At 41.3% G+C, this 19899-nt stretch overlaps 1 protein-coding gene across 1 annotated transcript in view; it reads right to left on the minus strand.

Moving 5' to 3' along the window:
* Positions 1-13069: 13069 nt before the first annotated feature.
* Positions 13070-19899, minus strand: part of IPO5 (importin 5) — a 73804-nt gene continuing 66974 nt past the window's right edge. The window contains exons 24-26 of the mRNA XM_090023197.1: positions 17905-18133; positions 15563-15704; positions 13070-13844 (exon numbers count right to left, since the gene is read on the minus strand). Of these exons, the coding sequence (XP_089879323.1) occupies positions 13758-13844; positions 15563-15704; positions 17905-18133 (458 nt within the window). The 3' untranslated portion in view covers positions 13070-13757. The remainder of the gene's footprint in view (positions 13845-15562; positions 15705-17904; positions 18134-19899) is intronic.

Consider the following 19899-nt stretch of genomic DNA (forward strand, 5'->3'; position numbering starts at 1 on the left):
CTCGTCCGCCCACCCTTGTAACCTGTCTATGTCCGATTGTAGCCTGTTGCTTCCTTCTAGCATGCCCACATCCCCCCACATCTTAGTGTCATCAGCAAATTTGAAAAGGGTGCTTTTTACTCCCTCATTCAAGTCACTGATGAAGATGTTGAATAGTGCGGGCCCGAGGACCGAGCCCTGCGGAACCCCACTGCCCACGTCCTCCCAGGTTGAGAAGGACCCATCCACTACCACCCTCTGGGTGTGGCCCTCCAGCCAGTTGGTGACCCATTTGACTGTGTGGGTGTTGACACCACAGCCCCCCAGTTTCTTAATGAGAACAGGGTGAGAGATAGTGTCGAAAGCCTTTCGGAAGTCCAGGAAGACTATGTCCACTGCTACCCCTGCATCTAATGATTTGGTTATCTGATTGTAAAAGGCCACCAGGTTGGTCTGACAGGACCTGCCACTGATGAACCCATGCTGGCTGCCCCTAAGCATGCAGTCCCCTGCTGGCCCCTCCTGGATGTGTGCCAGCATAATTTTCTCAAACAGCTTGCCTAGGATCAAGGTAAGACTAACTCGCCTATAGTTTCCCGGGTCCTCCTTCTTCCCCTTTTTGAAGATGGGAACCACGTTGACCCTCTTCCAGTCCTCCAGCACCTCACCAGAGCACCATGAGTGCTCGTAAAGCCATGCCAGGGGTCCTGCAACGATCTCGGCCAATTCCTTTAGAACTCTAGGGTGGAGATTGTCCAGACTGGCTGACTTGCATACATCCAGTCCCTCCAGAAGTTCCCTAACTAGTTCCTCATTAACCCTTGGCCCAGGTGTGCCTCCCCTGGGGCCCGAGGTGGGTCCAGCAGGGAGGTGACTGTTCTGGTCCCTACTTAAGAAGACAGAGGCAAAGACATCGATAAACATGTTAGCTTTGTTGTCTGGTGTGAAAATGTTGGTCAAAATAAAGAATAATATTATCTCAACATTTCAAGTGTATTATCTCAAGTACAACAGATCCATAGGATTAATAAAACAGACCCATCTTACAAAATAATTTCTTGCTTTTTAGCAGTAGTAAAAACATAGCAATTTTTAGCAAGTGATGCCATAGCAATTTTTTAAATGTATGTCCCTATATATTCACCACTTTTTCTGTTTGTAGCCAAGCTTGAATGCCACATCCTGCCTTGCTATTAAAGAAAGAATTGTCCCCAAACGTGTGGCTAAATGCCTCTATTATGTGTCTGCACCAGTGAGACTGCTTTAGGGTTATAACCCAGAGGGATGTCCCAGAGTTTCATTTCTGGGTTTTGTGCATACCAGCAGAGAGGGGTGTGAGCACAGCATGCTCAAATATTGGAAGGATACAAGTATATATAAAATTAAGTCACTTGCCTCACAGAAACTGAATGAAGTTCAAGGTGTACTACTGTACATAGGCACAACCTCCTGCAAGTGTGTGTGTGTGTTTCATGTGGTTAAAATAAAAGCCTTTTTTTAACCAGTAGAATGCATCTGGTATAGGTACATGTCCTTGATGCTATACACCAGGAACAGAGGGGGTGAATGTACTTACCTCTTCAAATTTCATTTCAAATATATAGATCCCAGTACCTGAGACTACAAGAAAGAGGTGATGGAGTGTGCGTTCTGCAATGTGTTCTGGAGAATGCTCGTGCCCCCTCACCCGCTCCCCCTGACTCGGGAGGCACCAGGTGCCCATGTTGTGCAGAGGACAATCTGTCCGACAAAGCACTTCTCATTTTAGACAGTGCACCAGGACATCCTACCATACTTGATGGCCTCAGTGACAGTGTAAAAGTTGTTTTCCTGGCTCCCCAGTACCACCTCTATTTTACAACTGATGGACCAGGGAGTAATTGCTGCCTTTAAGGCTTATTACATAAGGAAAACATTTGCCCAGGCAGTCAAGGCTACATATGGAGAGGGTGCTCTGACCCTAAAAGAATTTTGAAGGACTGTAATATCTGCAAGGCAATAGATAACATTTCAAGTGCCTGGGATGAAGTTGCTTCCAAAACAATGAATGGTGTCTGGCGAAAGGTTTGGGAAGACTGTGTCCAGGATTCCCAAGGGTTTGAAGAACGAATGGTGACAATTCAGGACAACGTTGTGCTTGGAAGGAAGATTGGATTTGATGAACTTGAACCAGAGGACATTCATGAGTTGAGGAATTGAGCAATGAGGACCTCATTCAAACAGAACAGCAGAGAAGCCATGAAGAGGAGAAAGATGCTGAAGAATATGTTCAACCAGTGAGGGCCTTAACCAGCAAAGGCATAGCTGAAGTTTCCAAACATCTTAAAGATTTTCTTTCCTACTTTGAAGAGAATGACTCTGACAAGCCCTAAGAGCAAAAACTGAAGGTGAAAGTGAACCTGTACGTACAGTTCATTACTTTATTTTGTAATTGTATATGTTATTTCAAAGTTTGAGGTGTTAAATAAACAATTTACATACATTTAGATGTCTGAATTCAGTGATTTTTTATAGTACTAGTGGGGATTTAAGTGATTTTATAGTACAAGTGGGGAGCCCTGGGAACAAATTATATTTATTTACATTCATTCCTATGGGAAAGTGGATTTTGCTTAACACTGCTCTGCTTAGTGCTTGGTTTTTCCTGAACCAATTAAGAGCGTTAAGTGGGGGTTGCCTGTATACAATGAATTGGTGGTCAATTGACAATATTAGATGGGTCAATTGACCGGCTTGCCAACTCTATAAAAACAAAAAATAAATAAAAATTTTCTTATTTGAGTGCTTGCCTATATGTGTATTCTACTATGGGTGGCACTGAAGTAGAGACCCAATTTGGGATCTCAGAACAGCTTTGCAGAATGCAGCTTCAGCTCTGAGGACCAGAAATTGCATAATGCCTCATACAAGTGTGAGCAAAGCTCCAAGTTGCTGCTTTTACAGAGGTCTGGGATGGATGCACTTTTCAGAAAATGTACTTTTCACTTTGCAACTGGTGTTGCTTAATCTCTGGTGGAGTGTAGTCTCCATAGTCAGGTCAATCCTCTTTCACATAAATCCATGCCTCTCAGCAGAGAGATAGCTTTGCACTCCATCTTATCCATTATGGTAACAAAAGTCAGGATTACATGAATGGTTTTGTCCTTTGTAAGTAAAAGGATATTTCATGTCTTATGACCATGGATCCTGGTTTTCTCTGATAAAAAATATCCCCTATTTTCATATTAAAAAACGTAACTCAAAATCCAAATTTTTCCATGATTAAAATGAAAATGTAGATTTTGGGTTACTTTTTTTAAACCTGAAAATTGGGGATTTTTTTAAATCAGAGAAAACAAGGATCCCTGCTTATGACCAGGATACAGGGACTAATATGGAAACAAATATTGGTTTGGGATTTTCACCTGAATGAACAACTTTCAGTGGGAACTTAAGGAGTCTCCTTAGGATAGCTTCCCCCAATAACAGGCAGTGGAGAGGAGATTCAGTATTGGATTTCTGTTACCTTTCTTGCTAAGACAACAGTGATCCAAAAAACTCTTTGCTGCCAAATACAGCAGGGAACACAAGGCCCTGTATAAATGGCTAAGGCAGGGCTGTCCTATACTTCTTAGCAGCTGAAGGATGTATTCACAATGCAAGCCATTACCTTGAATAGTAGGCCAATAACTGCTACAATAACTACTTAGATCCCACATGATCTCATATTGAAAGGAAGACCTTTCAGAAATTTCAATACAGTGGGATAGGAAAACAGTTGATTAATGGATGGTAAGCCAAGACCATTGCTATGTACTTCTTGCCCAAACTTAGAGACAGACTACTCCAAGTCCAAAATAGCAAATATTTAGATTTCATACAGTAATGGAAATTCTATATTCTTTCACACCAAGGAAAGAATCTCATCCACTCAGGGGTGGCCTGTCTTATCCTGCAAAATCTGCGGTTGCGAGGGGCCCTGCAGCCAAGGGGCCCCCTGCATCTAGCCACTCTTCCCCCGTCCGCCCCCCCGCTGCTGCTGCTGACGTCACATCCAGCTGCTCGCCACTCCTCCCCCCTGCCACTGCTGCTGGCTTCTTTGCCCATGCGCCTCCCTCCCCCACCACCACCGTCAGCTTCTCATGTCAGGGGCCCCAAAACTATATTTTGCAGGGGACCCCAAAAAGTTGTAGACCAGACCTGCATCCACTTTATCAAAGTAAGCATGTCTCAGATGTCCCTGCTAACCAGACATGAATGAGTGAAGAGCAAGACTACTCTACATTTGAGCAGCATCAAACATCAAGGCAGAAGTCATTGCCATGCTTGTCTAGTCTGCCTCTACAGCTAGTTAGATGAATTGGTAGGAAGACATGTACTTTTGTCCACAAGACAAAAAAAAAAAAGAAGTATTGAATGGGGATCCTGTAGTCAGTTAGGCCTCTCTTGGGGTGAATAACTGGGATGTCACAGTTTTTATTTTAAAAGGTCTCAAGTGATTTAGAGGATCAGTGGTAGAACAAAGAGGGTTGCAGGATTGTTTTTAAGTGGCATGACTATTGCATGTTGGGCTCCTTTTCAGGCTCTGGGTATAAATGGCTAAAGCAGGGCTGTCCTACTCCTTAGCAGCTGAAGGCTATATGCACCATGCAAGCTTCTGCACTATGTGGCCCCATCCTAACCCTTCCTCCCACCATATAGGTTGTCCTGGCCATGCAAATCCCAGTGGCATGAAGCAGAAGCTAAAGGAGAAGGGAACCTCAAAACCCTGGTGGTTGCCATGGTAGGGGCAATGGTGGCAACACTGGCAGCGGCAGCAGCTGGAGGGATGGAGGAGGGGCATCCTGCATGGTTTGGACGCAGCCTGAGGGCTGCTAGTTCCAGAGCTCTACTCTAAGAAATGGTATGACAACCTAGAGTGAACAACTCCCTTCCCTCAAATGGTGGCTCCTGATCCTCCAAGAAAAAGACAACTTCTGCCTTTGAATGTAAGGCTGTCTGTAAGCCAGCTTCAACATTTTACTGTCTCTGAAGACTGGCAAACTCCTCTCTAGAGTCAGGTAACAAATTATCTAGGAAGGCAAGCCTCTAGTAAAAATTGTAATCTTGACAGCAGGGTCTGAAAATTTAACTCTGAACTGCAGAATAATTTTTATGGTGAATTAAAAACTTTACCCCTGGTCTTTGAGAGTGGCTTTGCACTGATGGGATATGTTATTTGGCATCATCAATACTAGACAGGGTAGGAATTCCTATTTCTTTTCTATCTATAACGAAGTGGGAGCTGCATGGCTAGAGTCTTTCAGACTATAAGAGCTACCATAGTGGGTCAGCCAAACAATTAATCAAGCTCAGTATCCTGTCTCCAACAGGGAAGACCCTGGCTTGTACCTACTTTGAGTACGTGAGGCTGAAGCCCATCTACTGCCCATGAGGAACCTGCTATTGAGGTTCTGGATGCACTTCCCTCCCCGCCACCCCTTTCAAGGTATCCCCACAGAGTCTCGTTACCTTTTAGTCAGTCTCCTCCTGGCTCTGACTATGCTCTCCATTTACCAATACCAGGAAAGTAGTGCTAGCTAGGGGGAGGGAGGAGGCAGGAAATCCCATGCGACTGTGGGGCTGTCTTCCTTTCACTTGTTTGTGCACATCACCAGGCAGAATTTCACTGGGCAGCATCCACAGCTCCTTAGATGTTTGAGAGGCTGTGGGCATTACCTGATGCTCTCTGCACAGTTTTCCCTCTAGGAACCATAGTTGTAAACCCATGACCTGTGCTCCTTTTCTTGAGAGTTTATTTTTTTTCATTTGTTTCAACTAGTCAATTGTTATACAATTCATAGCCTCCCTCTAACAATGGAGGGGGACTTGTTCTTTACTAGCGGGCCTAGGCCCACTGCACTTACTAGCAAATAGGCTGTCTTTAACATGAGCAAGTAAGAGATAAAACAAGAGCATAAGACAAGTAATTAGACCTTTCTATTCTGCACTGGTAAGGCCATATCTGGAGTACTGTGTCCAGGTTTGGGTCTTCCACTACAGAAAGGATGTGGAGAAATTGGAGAGAGTCCAGCAGAGGGCAACAAACATGTTTAGGGAACTGGGGCACGTGACTTGTGAGGAGAGATCGAGCGAACTGGGCTTTTTTAGTCTGAAGGTGGGGTGGGGTGGGGTTCTTCTCTGTAGTACTGCATCTGCTTAGCCAGTTATTCCTATCTATATTTGTACATGCAATCTTTCTATCCTAAGTGCAGGACTTGGCACTTGCCCTTTTTGAATTTCATGTAATTTATATGAGATATTCTTTTCTAGCTTCCTGCTGTAGATCAGAATGTTCCCATTTGATCAGAGACAAGCAGGCTCACTCTAGTGCTGTCATCCATATGGAAGCCATGGGAAGTATGGAGAGTGCAAGTCCAGGTAAAGTATCCTCATACCATTCTGGGTGAGCAAGCTCAAGAGTAGGAGGAGTGTCCTGTGACTCCTCACTGTCATTGAGGGGAGGTGATGCTATCAGAGCTACTTCGACCAGGCTAGAGCCAATAAAAATCAACGGTGCAGAATCTGAACTTGGCTTTAAAAAGTATTCACAGGATTAGATGGTGAGCATAGGAAGGCATCCAGGAGGATTCTTTAGCACAAGATGATAAAAACAGACAGGGAGCCAGAACTCAGCCCATCTCCCACCCCCTTCCTCCTCCAGGAGCAGAAGTACCAGCATCTCTGTGCCATTCAAAAGGTAAAACAGGTGACATTCTGGCCATCACTCTGCAAAATATTTGAAGGATGCTTTTGAGATTTTTCACTCAGATGCAAAGATGCACATCTACTGAAGTTGTCTGCTCTGATGTTCTGGAGGTTTGGAAGATGTATTAGTTTCTTAGGTGGACTGCTTACTTGCATTGGGTGACAGATCTTATATCCCTCTATTGATACAAAGTGCTGTGGTGGTATTGTCTGTCATGACTTTGACATATCATCCCTGGGTGTGCGATTTAAAAAAAAAAAAAAGCCTAATATACTTGCTCTGTCAGGCTCTAGGTTCTAGAACAGTTTCATCTCCTTGAAAGATCATAGGCCTTGCAGTTGAAGGTTGTCAACAAATGGTTCCTACACAACCGTAATCAAACAGCTGGAAGGATAGGAATGGGACCACCATCTCAGAGAGGATCTAAGCAGCACAGGAACAATCACTTATCTGTCCAAGGATGACATGACAGACAGGTGTCAAGACTGCATGCGTTTAAGGCATAGTCTGATATGTGATGTTCCAAAGGCCATGTGGCCTAGAATTGACAAATTCTTATCGAGATGGCCAGCAAAGTAAAATTCAGTAGGGAGTGAAATAAATCCTGGAGGAACTAGCTCAAGGAAGTAGGTTCGAGGCAACTCAAGAGAGGACTCTAAGGTCACTTTTATGAATTCCAGTCTCTGAACAAGAATCAGACTTGACTTTTGCATGTACACCAACAGGCACAATCCCTACAAGAGATGTTATGAAGGCTTTTTGACACTTGCTTGGAATATTTTTCTTTTACAAGCAAATTATCAAGGTTGGGTTGGGGGAGGGGGGAGGACATACACTGCTTTATTGTTCCTCCTGAGATAGGACACTACACAAATGGCCTCAGTGAAAGATTCTTAAAGTTGTTGAGACCTAACTCAAGAACTCATGATGGAAATATTTCCCATGAGATGGCATGATAGCAACATGGAAGTAAGTACTCTGCAGGTTAAGAGAGGCAAAGCAGACTTCTCTCATTGAGGAGACCATATGACAATGGTTAAGCATTACTGTACTATCTTGAAGCTGCAAAAAACAACCACCACCACCGCCAACCAACCAGTGTTGAGCTTAAACTCAAGATGGGTTACCACTCCCCTAACATCTTGGGGCAGGAACAGGAAATACTGGAAATACCTGACATTCAAAAGATTTCCCTTTATTGTCCTTAAGGCTAGCAGGGATGTTACTTCTCACTGAAGCCACAGCCAAGCATTTTGGCACTTGGTGCAGGACATGCACAGAGTGCCCCCTATGCACTATTATGAAACAACTTCCATTCAATATGGCACCCCACCCTATGTAAGGGTTCCTGGTGCCAGTATATGCCCTTGCTGTGGTACTGGTTGAAACATTTTAAGAAAGGTCTATGAAAAGGTATGCGAAAGTGGATCAATAACCTGCAAAAAAGCTGCAACTAGCCATGATGGTCTTTAGAACAAAAATGATCTGGGCCCATACTTACAGAAAACAGACCAGATGGTTGTTGAAGAGATGAGGATGGCAAAACCTGGGGCAGTGGAATACATCTCTTACCTATACCATTACATTTTGCCTGGCTGTGGAAGGATGCCAAAAAATGCAGTCATGGAATCACAGAAAAAAGACAGAAGGGAGCTCAAGAGGCTATCTAGTCCAACCCCCATACTCAAGGCAGGATCATCTTAGTCACAGGTAGGGGCTAACCTTTAACCAGGCACACCACAAATTAAGACCCACACCCTCCAAGTGCCACTCTGATCCCCCCCCCAATCTGTTGCTGTTTTCTGCTCCCTACCCTATCTGCTGCTGTGCTGCTTGGCACCCCCAATCTGCCATGCCTCACACAGAGACTGCCTGTGCTACTTCAGATACTTGTACCACAGGTTGACCATCCTTCATTTAAATCCCAAATCTGACCATTTTTAGTGGTAATCTCTTCCAAAGTTTACATAGTTAGAGTTCTTTGTACCTTAAATCTCATTTCTTGCAATTTAAGCCAATTACCTCTTATCCTATGCCTTGTGGACATGCAGAACAGATGGCCATACTCCAGTATATTTGCAGGTATCAAAGTTGACTGACCTGTTTGTAATTCTGAGTTCTCCTTTCCCCTAGTTCCTGCTCTTCCTTAGGGTTTTTTTAAGGGTTGGTTAGGCATTATGTTTCCACTTTTCCAATCATTTAGGATCTCAGCAGACAAAGGCTCTGCAATCACTTTAACCAATTCTTCAAGTATTAGGGGACGGATCACATCAGGCTCTGCTGATTTAAAAGTTATCCAAGTAAATTGCCAACTTGTTCTTTTCCTTTTCACATGCTGAGGACCTACCCTCTTGTTGTTCATTAATTGTGCTAGTTGTCTCCCAGTTGACCTTTGTTGTGAAGGGTTTTTGATTTTTTTTAAGCTTGCTTCAGCTTTCTCTACATTGTTCATTATTAACTTTTCCTTTTCACTTTGTAAAGGACCTACACACATTTTACCTCTCAATTCTGATGCATTTATAAAGTGCTCTTGCTACATTAGCAAGGGACATGAACTATTTCAATAAGTGCCTTGACCTTCCTAATTTTGTCTCTAGCTGCCTGTGAGTATACTCTCTATAAAAATATGGCTAGAATACAGATTTTCATTGTTTCAAGTCACATGCTCATAATTTAGCCTAGCAAGTCTTTGTATTAAGGTAGCAGGCTTTTATGTCCTTTACAGGATGTCTTTATGACTAATAAACTCACCTGCATGGCGTTTTTTTACTTACCTTCAACAGGACCCTACCTAGCATTTCCAAGTCTGGTTAAAGTCTGCTTTTCTGATTGTCGATTATTTTTTTTCCTTTATTGATAAAGAATCCTTCCTCTCATGGAAGCACTTTTCTCCTTATTTACAGACTGCTGAAGACACCAAGAGAGGCACATGTTCACCCTCTGTAGAAATACAGATAAGGACCTGAAGAGTGAACTAATGTACACCAAAAGAACAAAATGCCCTTACAGAGCAAGCAGCGGTTGCCAATAAAAGCTACAAAGATCCTCCTGAAGTTTTGTTTCTTGAAGCAGGGTATTTGGGTAAAACCTAGTTATGAGGTCTTTTGTGCTTAGGTCATGGTGGTGTGACCCTTAGGAAGCAGCATTGAAACAGGCTTCCTATTGTTGGAAATTTAAGAGCAAGGTAGACAGATGCTGCAACAGCCACAATGGTTTAGTCAAGGATGATCCTGCCTTGAGCAGGAGGCTGGACTAGATATGACCTCATGAGGCCCCTTCCAGCCCTACTTTCCTGTGATCCTAAGAGCAAGTGAACTTGAATCCAGGGCTTGCTAACTGCACCAAACCTTTTCACCAAGTCTCCTACTCAACCCTAATGAGCAGCATGAACGGGATAAAGCAACAGTATTAAAAAAAGACATGGGAGGAGAATCTAACTCTTTACAGTACATGATGTGATTAAACTTGAAGTAATTGTGGCATTCCCCAAAGAAATTCTGCAAGGGTAGTCAAACTTTAGTTACATATACTTAATAGGGCCCATAAGTTCTTATAGATAAGTTAAATGGGTGATCAACTAGCTAAAAGCAAATCATGACAGATCTTCCAGTGCTGCAGCCCTTGGATCTTTGAAGACAAAGAAACTCTTTTGCCGACTCAAATCTGGCCTCCTGCACTACACTGGGAAAAAGGAAAAGCAGTGTCACTACTCAAAACTACACAAAATCTGCTCTGAACTCTTAGATTAAAAAGGGGTTTGTTAACTTTAAGTTTTAAAGCAGAACTTGCAAGAGTACAGAAAAAGAACTAGCACTTTTTAATCATGTTTTTTGCACTCTGTCAGAAAAAGAATCTGGGCTAAAGATAATACTAATGCATAAAACCTGCAGGCCTCACAGGAAAATATGAAATGCTCTTACTGTTTATAGTAAGATATTAGCCCCAAATACTCAAATTAACATAAAAATCCAATGATCCATTTTGGTAGCCATATTTGTATTTTTTTTAAAGACAAAATAGAAGATTTTTCTGTAATTGGCCATTTTCTAGAGTTGTAGATATGTGAACTCCTGCAAGATAAATCAGCTGTACTTAAAAGATTAAAACAGGAATTACTGTACTTGAAAAGAATGGTATGCAAAATAGGGATGTCATGAAAAAATTACTCTAGTGACAAACTAAGTATAATCTGCACTGAACAGTATACACTAATAGTGCAACTATTGATTTGCATTTTAAGAAAGCATCTTAAAGCTTAAGACTGAAATAGCAGTTTGTCCGGAGACAAGAGTTTAAAATCTGAATTGGGTTAGAATATTCTAAGACAATTCTGTACTTTGATGCATTATATATTAAGCAGTTTTAGATTGTTTATAAAGCCACAGCAATAAAGCTCCTGTCAGGGTCTTGTTGCATAATAATTTTGGGCGACTCCTACAGCTCTTAACCCATGGATTGTCCACATACTAACACCTGAAACTAGTTTTAAGCACTTTTACATGTGCTCTGGGGGGAGAGCGGGGTGGGGGAGGAAAGAGGACAGGCTGGCACTTTAATTAGAGCAGTTCTGAGAGCTGGTCTAATTAAAAGTGCTGCTGCAGCTCATGTATGCATCCCTGCACTTCATGTAGCAGGGGTGCTTGAATTAAAGCTTGTTTGATGAGTTTTAGTTCAAGCACCCCCAGTGCCATTTTTAAGCGCAGGGATGTTGATACACGAGATGCTGGAATGCAGTAATTGCCATGCGCCAGCAGACTTGGTTGAGTCTGCCTCAACATGCTGGAATTCCAGAGCAGCCTCTGCGCTCAGATATAGGTGCCCTTGTTTTGCAGCTCAAAGTTATGCCTCTCCAGAGCAGGATGATTTCTGATCTACAGGGATCCTGGTTTTTTCTAAATAATTAAAAAAAGTAACCCAAAATCCATTTTTCCATGATTAAAATGAAACACCACTAATATATATGTATATAGATCTCTCTAGAGACCTATATAGTTATCTATCTATATATGGTAGTGTTTCATTTCAATCATGGGTTACTTTTTTTAAATCTGAAAATTAGGGATTTTTTTAAAGTCAGAGAAAACCAGGATCTCTGCTGATCTACATTATCCAACTTGTGTTACACTAAAGCTGCAGCCACAGTTACTCTAGGTTGCACCTTAGTGTAACCACCCCACCTACACGCCCTTATCCACTGGCCCAGACCAGAGCCACTGCCCTCCCCACCTTTCCTAGCACCCCAGATTCCCACTCACTGCCCACCCCATCTCATTTACTTCTGGCTGCCCACACTATCTGTCCCAAGGGAGCTAGCAAGGAAGGATTAACTTGCCCCTTGGTCCCCACAGCTGCTCCTGCTCTCTCGGCCTGAACAGCAGCAACACGACAGCAGCAGTGACTGGCAGGCAGATTAACTCTTCCCCTGCCTGCTCTCCTGGAACAGACAGCACAGGCAGCCACAAGTAATGCCTGGGGGTGGGGGATGCAGCAAGAGGGAACTCAGAGGCAGTGAGGGAGAGCCCTGGGGGCAGGAGGGGCCTCGAATGAGGGAAGGGGGGAAATTCTGTGTCCTCCAGGCCCCTCCTGGCCTGAAATGCACCTGCTTCAAACCTGAACTACCACTAAACACCCATCAACATACCTGTGGCTTAGTATAAGGTGTAACAAGGCCCTAAATGAGTATACAGCCATTTTATTTGTTATAAAACTAAGAACACGTACTCCATTTCACCTTAACACATCATACCTTTATGTTTTAAGAGACTGCAGCAAAAACCACTTAACGAAAAATCTTTAATTCTTAAGTTAATTTCTGATTTGTTTCATATTTATATTGCTTTGGAAACTGTTAATACAAACTGCAAAGTGTTCACACAGAGGTTTAAATAAGATTTAGAAAAGTTGCGCATCTCAAAATATTTTAAGTAATATTTTGCTAATATGACAAACCAAAAAGACGCATGCATTTCCTTCGTTCAGAATCAGCTACGAGTTATATTTTCACAATATAGTGTAGTGATTAAAATGTTCCATTTGGCCAACTTTTTTTGTACATTTGCACCTCAAACAGCATTAACCAATTTTCTATATGTTATTGATATGCAATTGCATTTGACTTTAAACAATATATGGTCAAGATATGTAAGATTCCCATACCAAGAGGCATGTTGTTAAGTTTGACTTCTACATAGCATTATCAGTTGTTTTGACTCAGAAGTGGTTAAAATCCAAGAAACCAGAATAAATGAAGTTAGAACTAGATAATACTGTATAGGGCAGTTCTGCGTAAATTTAAACTAGCAAAGTTTGTTCTTGCATCTCTTCACTGGAGCAAATTAAATGAATAAAAACCACACAGCAGTGAACTTTTACACAAGCTTCTTATTGTATTTCAACGTCATTTATTGAGGAGTGAATGAGATACTGTCAGACATGCCAAAGACACTTCACATTCAAGGGCTGGAAGCTGAACAGCTTTCCTCATTGAGTCACTACATAAGCCTTTTTTAGAAACTGAAAGGGACATCAATGAGGTCTTCATGCTTGATGTTTTTATCTTCAATTTTTCATCTTTTGATCTACTAGTTTGCTGGGCAGAAGGGCATTTTCTACCCTACCAAAAAAAAAACAAAAAACTCACACTCCAATTAATACAGTTAACACTAGATGTATAGAAATGTTTTTATCTGTTATAATGTACATCTACTGCTGAATAACAGGTCTTAAAGCTGTATCTTAATCCATGAAGTCTAATGAGAAAATTCAACTTGTTTCCCTTTCACCATCATATGGATGGCTTATACCGTTAGAAAAATACTCTTCAGTGCTATTGTAGGGTTTACAGGGAGCTTCTTCAGCGTTGTGGGAAAGAAACTGATTTAAACACCATTCTGAAAGAGTGCTTCTTCCTGCTGCCACTGCCTGTAGGTTGTAGAAAAATGGCCTACATACACTACAGTTCTTTTTTGCTCAAAAAAGAAACAAAGAAACCTAAACAATAGGGTAAACGTTTATTTGGAGTTATTTTCTTGCAGACGATAATTAAGGCCCTTCAAGCAGAATTCAGGAGCTCCTGTATGGCTGCCTGTTGGTCTGCATTCAGCTGTGATATGCATTCTGTCCACAATCCTCCAGAGGTCTAAAAAAAAAGAGGATTTCTTTAATAAATACAGGCTGGAAAAAAGTTATATTCAGGACCTAATTTTGCAGAGTTCAATGCTCACCGAGTTTATATACTTAGAAATAAGCTGAACAGACCAAGTCCTTGGTTATACAAATGTGTACTGACAAAACACACTAATGTTCATTTTGTTTTGTTCTGAAAGCAGTACAGACAAGACCTTTGTACTTGGGTCTGAACCTCTTAGAGACTCCCTAGAACTAAAAAGGAATCAAGTCAAAACAGGATAGACTCCATTCTTTATTCTTCTGAAGTTACCTACAGTTTGACCATTCACTCATGCTCCGGCAAACAGAATTGTGGGGTACTTCCTTTTTATTAAGTGGAGAGGTATCCCTAGCCATAATTTCTCACCTTCCATACTGTTGTATTGTGTGCTATTTTTGTTTTTTTCCAAATACAGTGAAATTACTTTAATGAATCTACAATATTTTGAAGGTATTACACCTTTCATAATAGAGGAATAATAAATAAGTGAAAAGTGTTTATGCATCACTACTGCCAACAGAAACCTGGGAGCAGGGGACAGCTTGGCTCAGAAATAGACTATAAAAAACAAGTTAATTTTTCTTCCAGTTTATAGGCTTAAAATCTCAACTGTTGCAAAAGCAAATGTAGAGATTTTAAATGCATTTAAAACCACAGAAGTTTGTGGTCTTAAAATGTGATATATTTTATCAGATTACACTGAAAAACTTAAGTCATTTTGCATCACTTTCTGAAGTATAGGGCAAAAGTAAGTGTAAAGATAGTGAACCAAGATTCACAGTAATCTATACACAATGACAATTTAATGCATGAAAACATTTAATTACTTTTGGTATGACCAGGCATTCTACATTATTAGCACTTTGAAATTGACAGTGGAAAGCTCAGTATTTGCAGGTAAGAATTTCTCATCTTTATAATGTCAAAATAGCTAGATAACATGGAAACAGTTCACATTTGTTGCCTTAAGCAGCTGAAGTTTGTCTCTTTCTTATTCTGTGCTTTTCTCCAGCTTCCATAGGCAGGTGGCAACTCTTCATCCATTTTATTTTAGAGATGAAAAAATTATTATGAATTTATAGCAAGCATAAGACATTAAAATGTTAAAATAAAGGCAAAAGGTACTTTAAAGGAAAAGTAATGAACACTAACATTTTCAAAAAATCCAAAAATGTGTAGCTGAATTAATCTGAAAGGTACAAGAAAAGGCTGCACTTTGGCTTGTGTGTACGGATACTTATAGTAAGCCAGAGGTTCTTGTGCGCCCCCTTCCAGATTTACCAGCTGCCCGTGTATTACTACCAGCATGTTTTATATTTTAACCCCTTGAATGCCAATATTATAATGAAAATTCAATTTGCCATTACACAATTTCTCCTGTGTATCCGTCCAGAGTTGTTTTGTGCACCCATAGGGGTATACATACCACAGTTTGGGAACCCTTGCAGTAAACCAGTCAGCTGGAAATACTTCAAAAGTCAATCAAAAGACAACCTCTATTTAACTATCAGGGCTATCTAGTTTAAAGTGGATTATTTAATTGAATTAAACAATTTGGAAAATTCCTTCTGCATAAATCACTTACTGGAGCATTTTTATTATGAAGACTAGTCCTGAATACTCTGTTAACAATTCAGTTGATTTTGAAAACACATTAGAGTTATTCCCCTGAATAAATTTACATTTACCTGCACTTGGCGAACAACATTAGCCAATCGTTTGGTACATGGATCTTCATGTTTAATAGCTTCATGAATTTCACCATCCGCAATTATACCAAATATTCTGGGAAGATTAGAGTTGTTGGGACCAAGGACAACTGTGTTGTTACTGTTAGAGATAAAAATATATGTATACATATATATATTTTCAAATAAGCAAGGATTCAGTATATTGTTGTCTATGGAAGGAAATTATCTATTCCCATTAAGAACGAGCAAATTAAAGTTGAACGTTACATAATTATTCCATGTTTTGTTAATGGAAAAAGTGTCATGTACTTTGTTTAGATGATTCCCCAAACCTATTTTGTACTTTTTATACTGATACATTTCATAGACATTAGGGCTGGAAGGAACCTTGCAAGATCACTGGGTCCAGCCCACTGCCCAAGGGGCAGTAAGTCAGCCAGCTAGGGTTAGATCACCCCAGCAAGATAAGCATCCAAGCATTTCTTAAAGGCATCCAGAGGAGGTGCTTGCACCACTTCTGAGGGAAATCTATTCCAGACTCTACAGACTAGGACTGTAAAGAAGTTTTTCCTTATGTCCAGTCTAAGATGGTCTTCTAGCAGTCTGTGACAGATAGACCTGGTCTTCCCTTGGGGTGCTCTGGTGAACAGATGTTCTCCCAGTTCCTAATTCACACCCCTTATATACTAACAGGCTACCACCAAGTCACCCCTGAGCCTTCACTTCTCCAAGCTGAATGTGCATCTACAGATCCAGATGGGTTTCCTGCTTCAAATTTGTCAATTTTAAGAAGTTTTTGGACCTAAGCATGAGTATTACTGTATTCTGCTACAAGCTCTACTTACCGTGGCAAAACTTCAAACAAGAGACCCTCTCTTTCAGTAATAAGAAGCTTTTCAGTCCCAATTAAAGTAACTGTTTTCAGTGTTAAGTATGTGGTGACCAGGAAATGCTACTTCATTCCCTTCTCTTTTTTTTTTGCTCTCTCCTGAAGAGCAAGCTTAAGGTTGTAGTTGGTGCATGATGTAAAATCAGCAGTGTAAATTTGGCCTTCATAACACTTGAAGGGCTTCTGTTTACCATCATGTAGCCTATTAGTTTTGGCTTGAGATATTTTATTTTATTATACAAACGTGGTTTTGTCCTCTGTGCAATACCACAGAATCAAAGAATCACAGAGAAGTAGGGCTGGAAGGGCTTTCCAGAGGTCATCAGGTCCAACCCCCTGCCTAAGATAGGATCATCCCTGTCCAAACCATCATACACAATCCTAATCTAAAGCAAGGGTGGGAAATTATTTGGGCTGAAGGCCCACACAAGGGAGTTCTGATGAGCTGTTGTGGGCCAAGTCAGCATGAGGTGGGTCCAATAAGATGAACTGGAAGCATTATGACAAATCTTTGCATTTCTTAAAAGGACATGCTCCCCAAAGCCACATGAACAGCCAATCAATACCATTTTTCCTCTGAAGTCTTCATTAGTTTGGATTGAGATATACCACAAAACAAGTCCTTTAAAAATAGAGCAGTCTATAATAACAAAGGGGGTCAAGGAAACTGAACAGAGGAAGAGAGATACATAATAAGAGGGGAAAAAAAAAAAGCAGCTAATGGGGTGGTATCCATGTTGATACTTTTTTTTTCCTAGTTCACCTTTCACCAGGAAAGATAAATCTATCAGATTTATCTTTCAGTTTCAAATTTCAGTCCACATTAAACAATATTAGACTTGAAATATTAAGTAAGCTTTAGTTAGTCTCATCCCATTCTTCTCCATGAAACTAACCAGGAGGAGAAAGGCAAGAGTTAAACTGTTAGGTACACCTCTTTAAAAGAGGTCACTTCTCACTCCCATAGAAATTTCTTCACTAACACACATCAGGTACTAAGGGTCCAAAGACATACTGGGTGAGCCTATCAAGCAGTAAATTTCTCATGTACACAAAGTTAGCTGCACAGTACATGTCTCTGCGTCTAACATGTATGCTCCTGATAGGCTGGAATAAAACTAAATTTACTCCATAGTACTCACTGCTGGCCAGCCCCACATGTGCTGCCAGTTAGCTCTAAACTGAAGCACCCTTGTGGCTCAGCCAGACCCTCTGCAGTATGTTAAGCCAGGGGGAGCAGGACCAGATCCCTTGGAATTTTCTTAAAAACTGTCCTTCTGGAATGACTTTTCCCCAACATCTGTGTGTACATTTTTTGAATAAGATAAGTGACTTAGAACAACAACAGTTTGCTGTGGAATGTGAAACACTAGAGAAATTCCTTAACTGAAAATAAATGCAAACATAACCAAAAGTACATTTACTTTATGAATAAAATACATTATCTTACCTCTCAATTAAGTCACATAGATAATTGAAAGTATGAACAGCTTCTTCTTTGTCTTCATGCAGTGGAAGCCATGATAACCAATGTGGCAGAACTTCTTCAACATTTACACAATCAGGCTTGAATTTCATGATCTTTCCTACTGCTGAAATGCAGTTCTCTGTTGCATTTACGTTCTCTTTGGTTTTGGCATCTGGTGACTGAATAACTCTCACCAGCAATGGAAGCGCCTCTGTAATTGTGCAACATAATAAAATAATTAACAGGGAGCCAAGTTAAATGGTTGCATTTTTTAGCAAAAGTATACATTCTACTTTAATTGCAGTACCTGTGGGAAACTTAATACCACAGTTAAACTTGGGGGACCGCACTGGAAAGTTGTGGACAATGCGGTCCCTCAAGGCTCAGTCCTTGGACCTGTGCTCATCAATGTCTTCATCACCGACTTGGATGAGGGCATGGAGAGCACTCTGTCCAAATCTGCGGATGACACAAAATTATGGGGTAAACACACTAGTGGGAAGGAATCAAATCCAGGCAGACCTGGACAGGTTGGAAAAGTGGGCAGAAATAACAGGATGCAGTTCAACAAAGACAAGTGCAAAGTGCTGCATCTAGGGAGATGGAATCACCAACACACCTACAGGCTAGGGGATGACCTTCTCAGCAGCACAGCGGCAGAAAGGGATCTCAGAGTCAGAGTTGACTCCAAGATAAATATAGGCCATCAATGTGACGAAGTAATCAGTAAAACTAACAGCACTCTATCATTCATTAGCAGGTGGCATCATGAACAGGTCCAGGGAGGTGATACTTTCCCTTTATGCAGCATTGGTCAGGCCACAGTTGGAATACTGAGTCCAGTTCTGGGCGCCACACATCAAGAGCGACTGCCTTGAAGAGGGACCAGAGGACGACCACTTGTGTGGTTAGGGGCCTGCAGGTAAGGCCCTATGAGGAAAGACTGAGGGATCTGGATCTCTTCAGCCTCCATAAGAGAAGGCTGAGAGGGGATCTTGTGGCCATTTAGAAATTCATTGGTGGGGGAGGCCAGGCACAAGAAATAGGAGATGCTCTGTTTACCATGGCACCCTTTGGAATAACCAGGAACAACGGCCACAAACTGACAGAGAGCAGATTTAGGTTGGACATCAGGAAGAACTTCTTTATGGTAAAGGTTGCCAGAATCTGGATGGGCTTCCAAGGGAGGGTGGTGCTCTCCCCTACCTTGGGGGTCTTTAAGAGAAGCCTGGACAAGCATCTAGCTGGGGTCACATGATCCCAGCACTTTTCCCTGCCAAGGGCAGGGGGTTGGACTCGATGATCTACTGAGGTCCTTTCCAACCCTAACAACCACGAAACTAGTTTAAAAAAAATAAAATAAAATAAAAAAGCAACTGTTAGCCAGGCAGGTCTCTTTGCCATTTCTAATTTTATAATCAACTTCTTTTTTAAAAGCTTTATTCTCCACCTTAATTTAAAAGGGCAAGATTGATTACTCTAGAGACACAGGGAAATAGACAAATGTGAAAAGTTAAAAATATAGTGAAAAAAATCTCCATAATCGTTCATTTACAGGAGTGTTAACTGTAATAGTAGGGAATAGATTAAGTTAATTTTCTTTTATTTTTTTTTAACTAATTATGACAAATTTCAAATATATGCTTACAACTATATTCGTGTTCGTTATGTTACATGTAAATATTAGGGGTGTGTGAAACGGGACATATTGTACTCTGATTTGGTCCAAATCCGGGACAGCGATTCAATTTGTTGATTCGGATCTCTGTCCCCAATTCAATTCAGCTGAACCCGAATCTGAAGATTTGATGCTGATTTGGAGAACCAACGATTTAGCCAGACACAACTTTAAGTGTTTTTTCTGCATACCTTGAAGTACCAGGTGTGGCTCATGAATGCTGAGATGCTGGGGCAGGTGGAGCAACCCACAGGAGTGTGGGGGTCCCCCCTGCATGCTTGGTGGTGAACCCGGAAGCA

Source organism: Crocodylus siamensis, chromosome 1 (genome assembly GCF_052110815.1).
Source record: "Crocodylus siamensis isolate JL-2025a chromosome 1, ASM5211081v1, whole genome shotgun sequence".
NCBI classification, from domain to species: domain Eukaryota; kingdom Metazoa; phylum Chordata; order Crocodylia; family Crocodylidae; genus Crocodylus; species Crocodylus siamensis.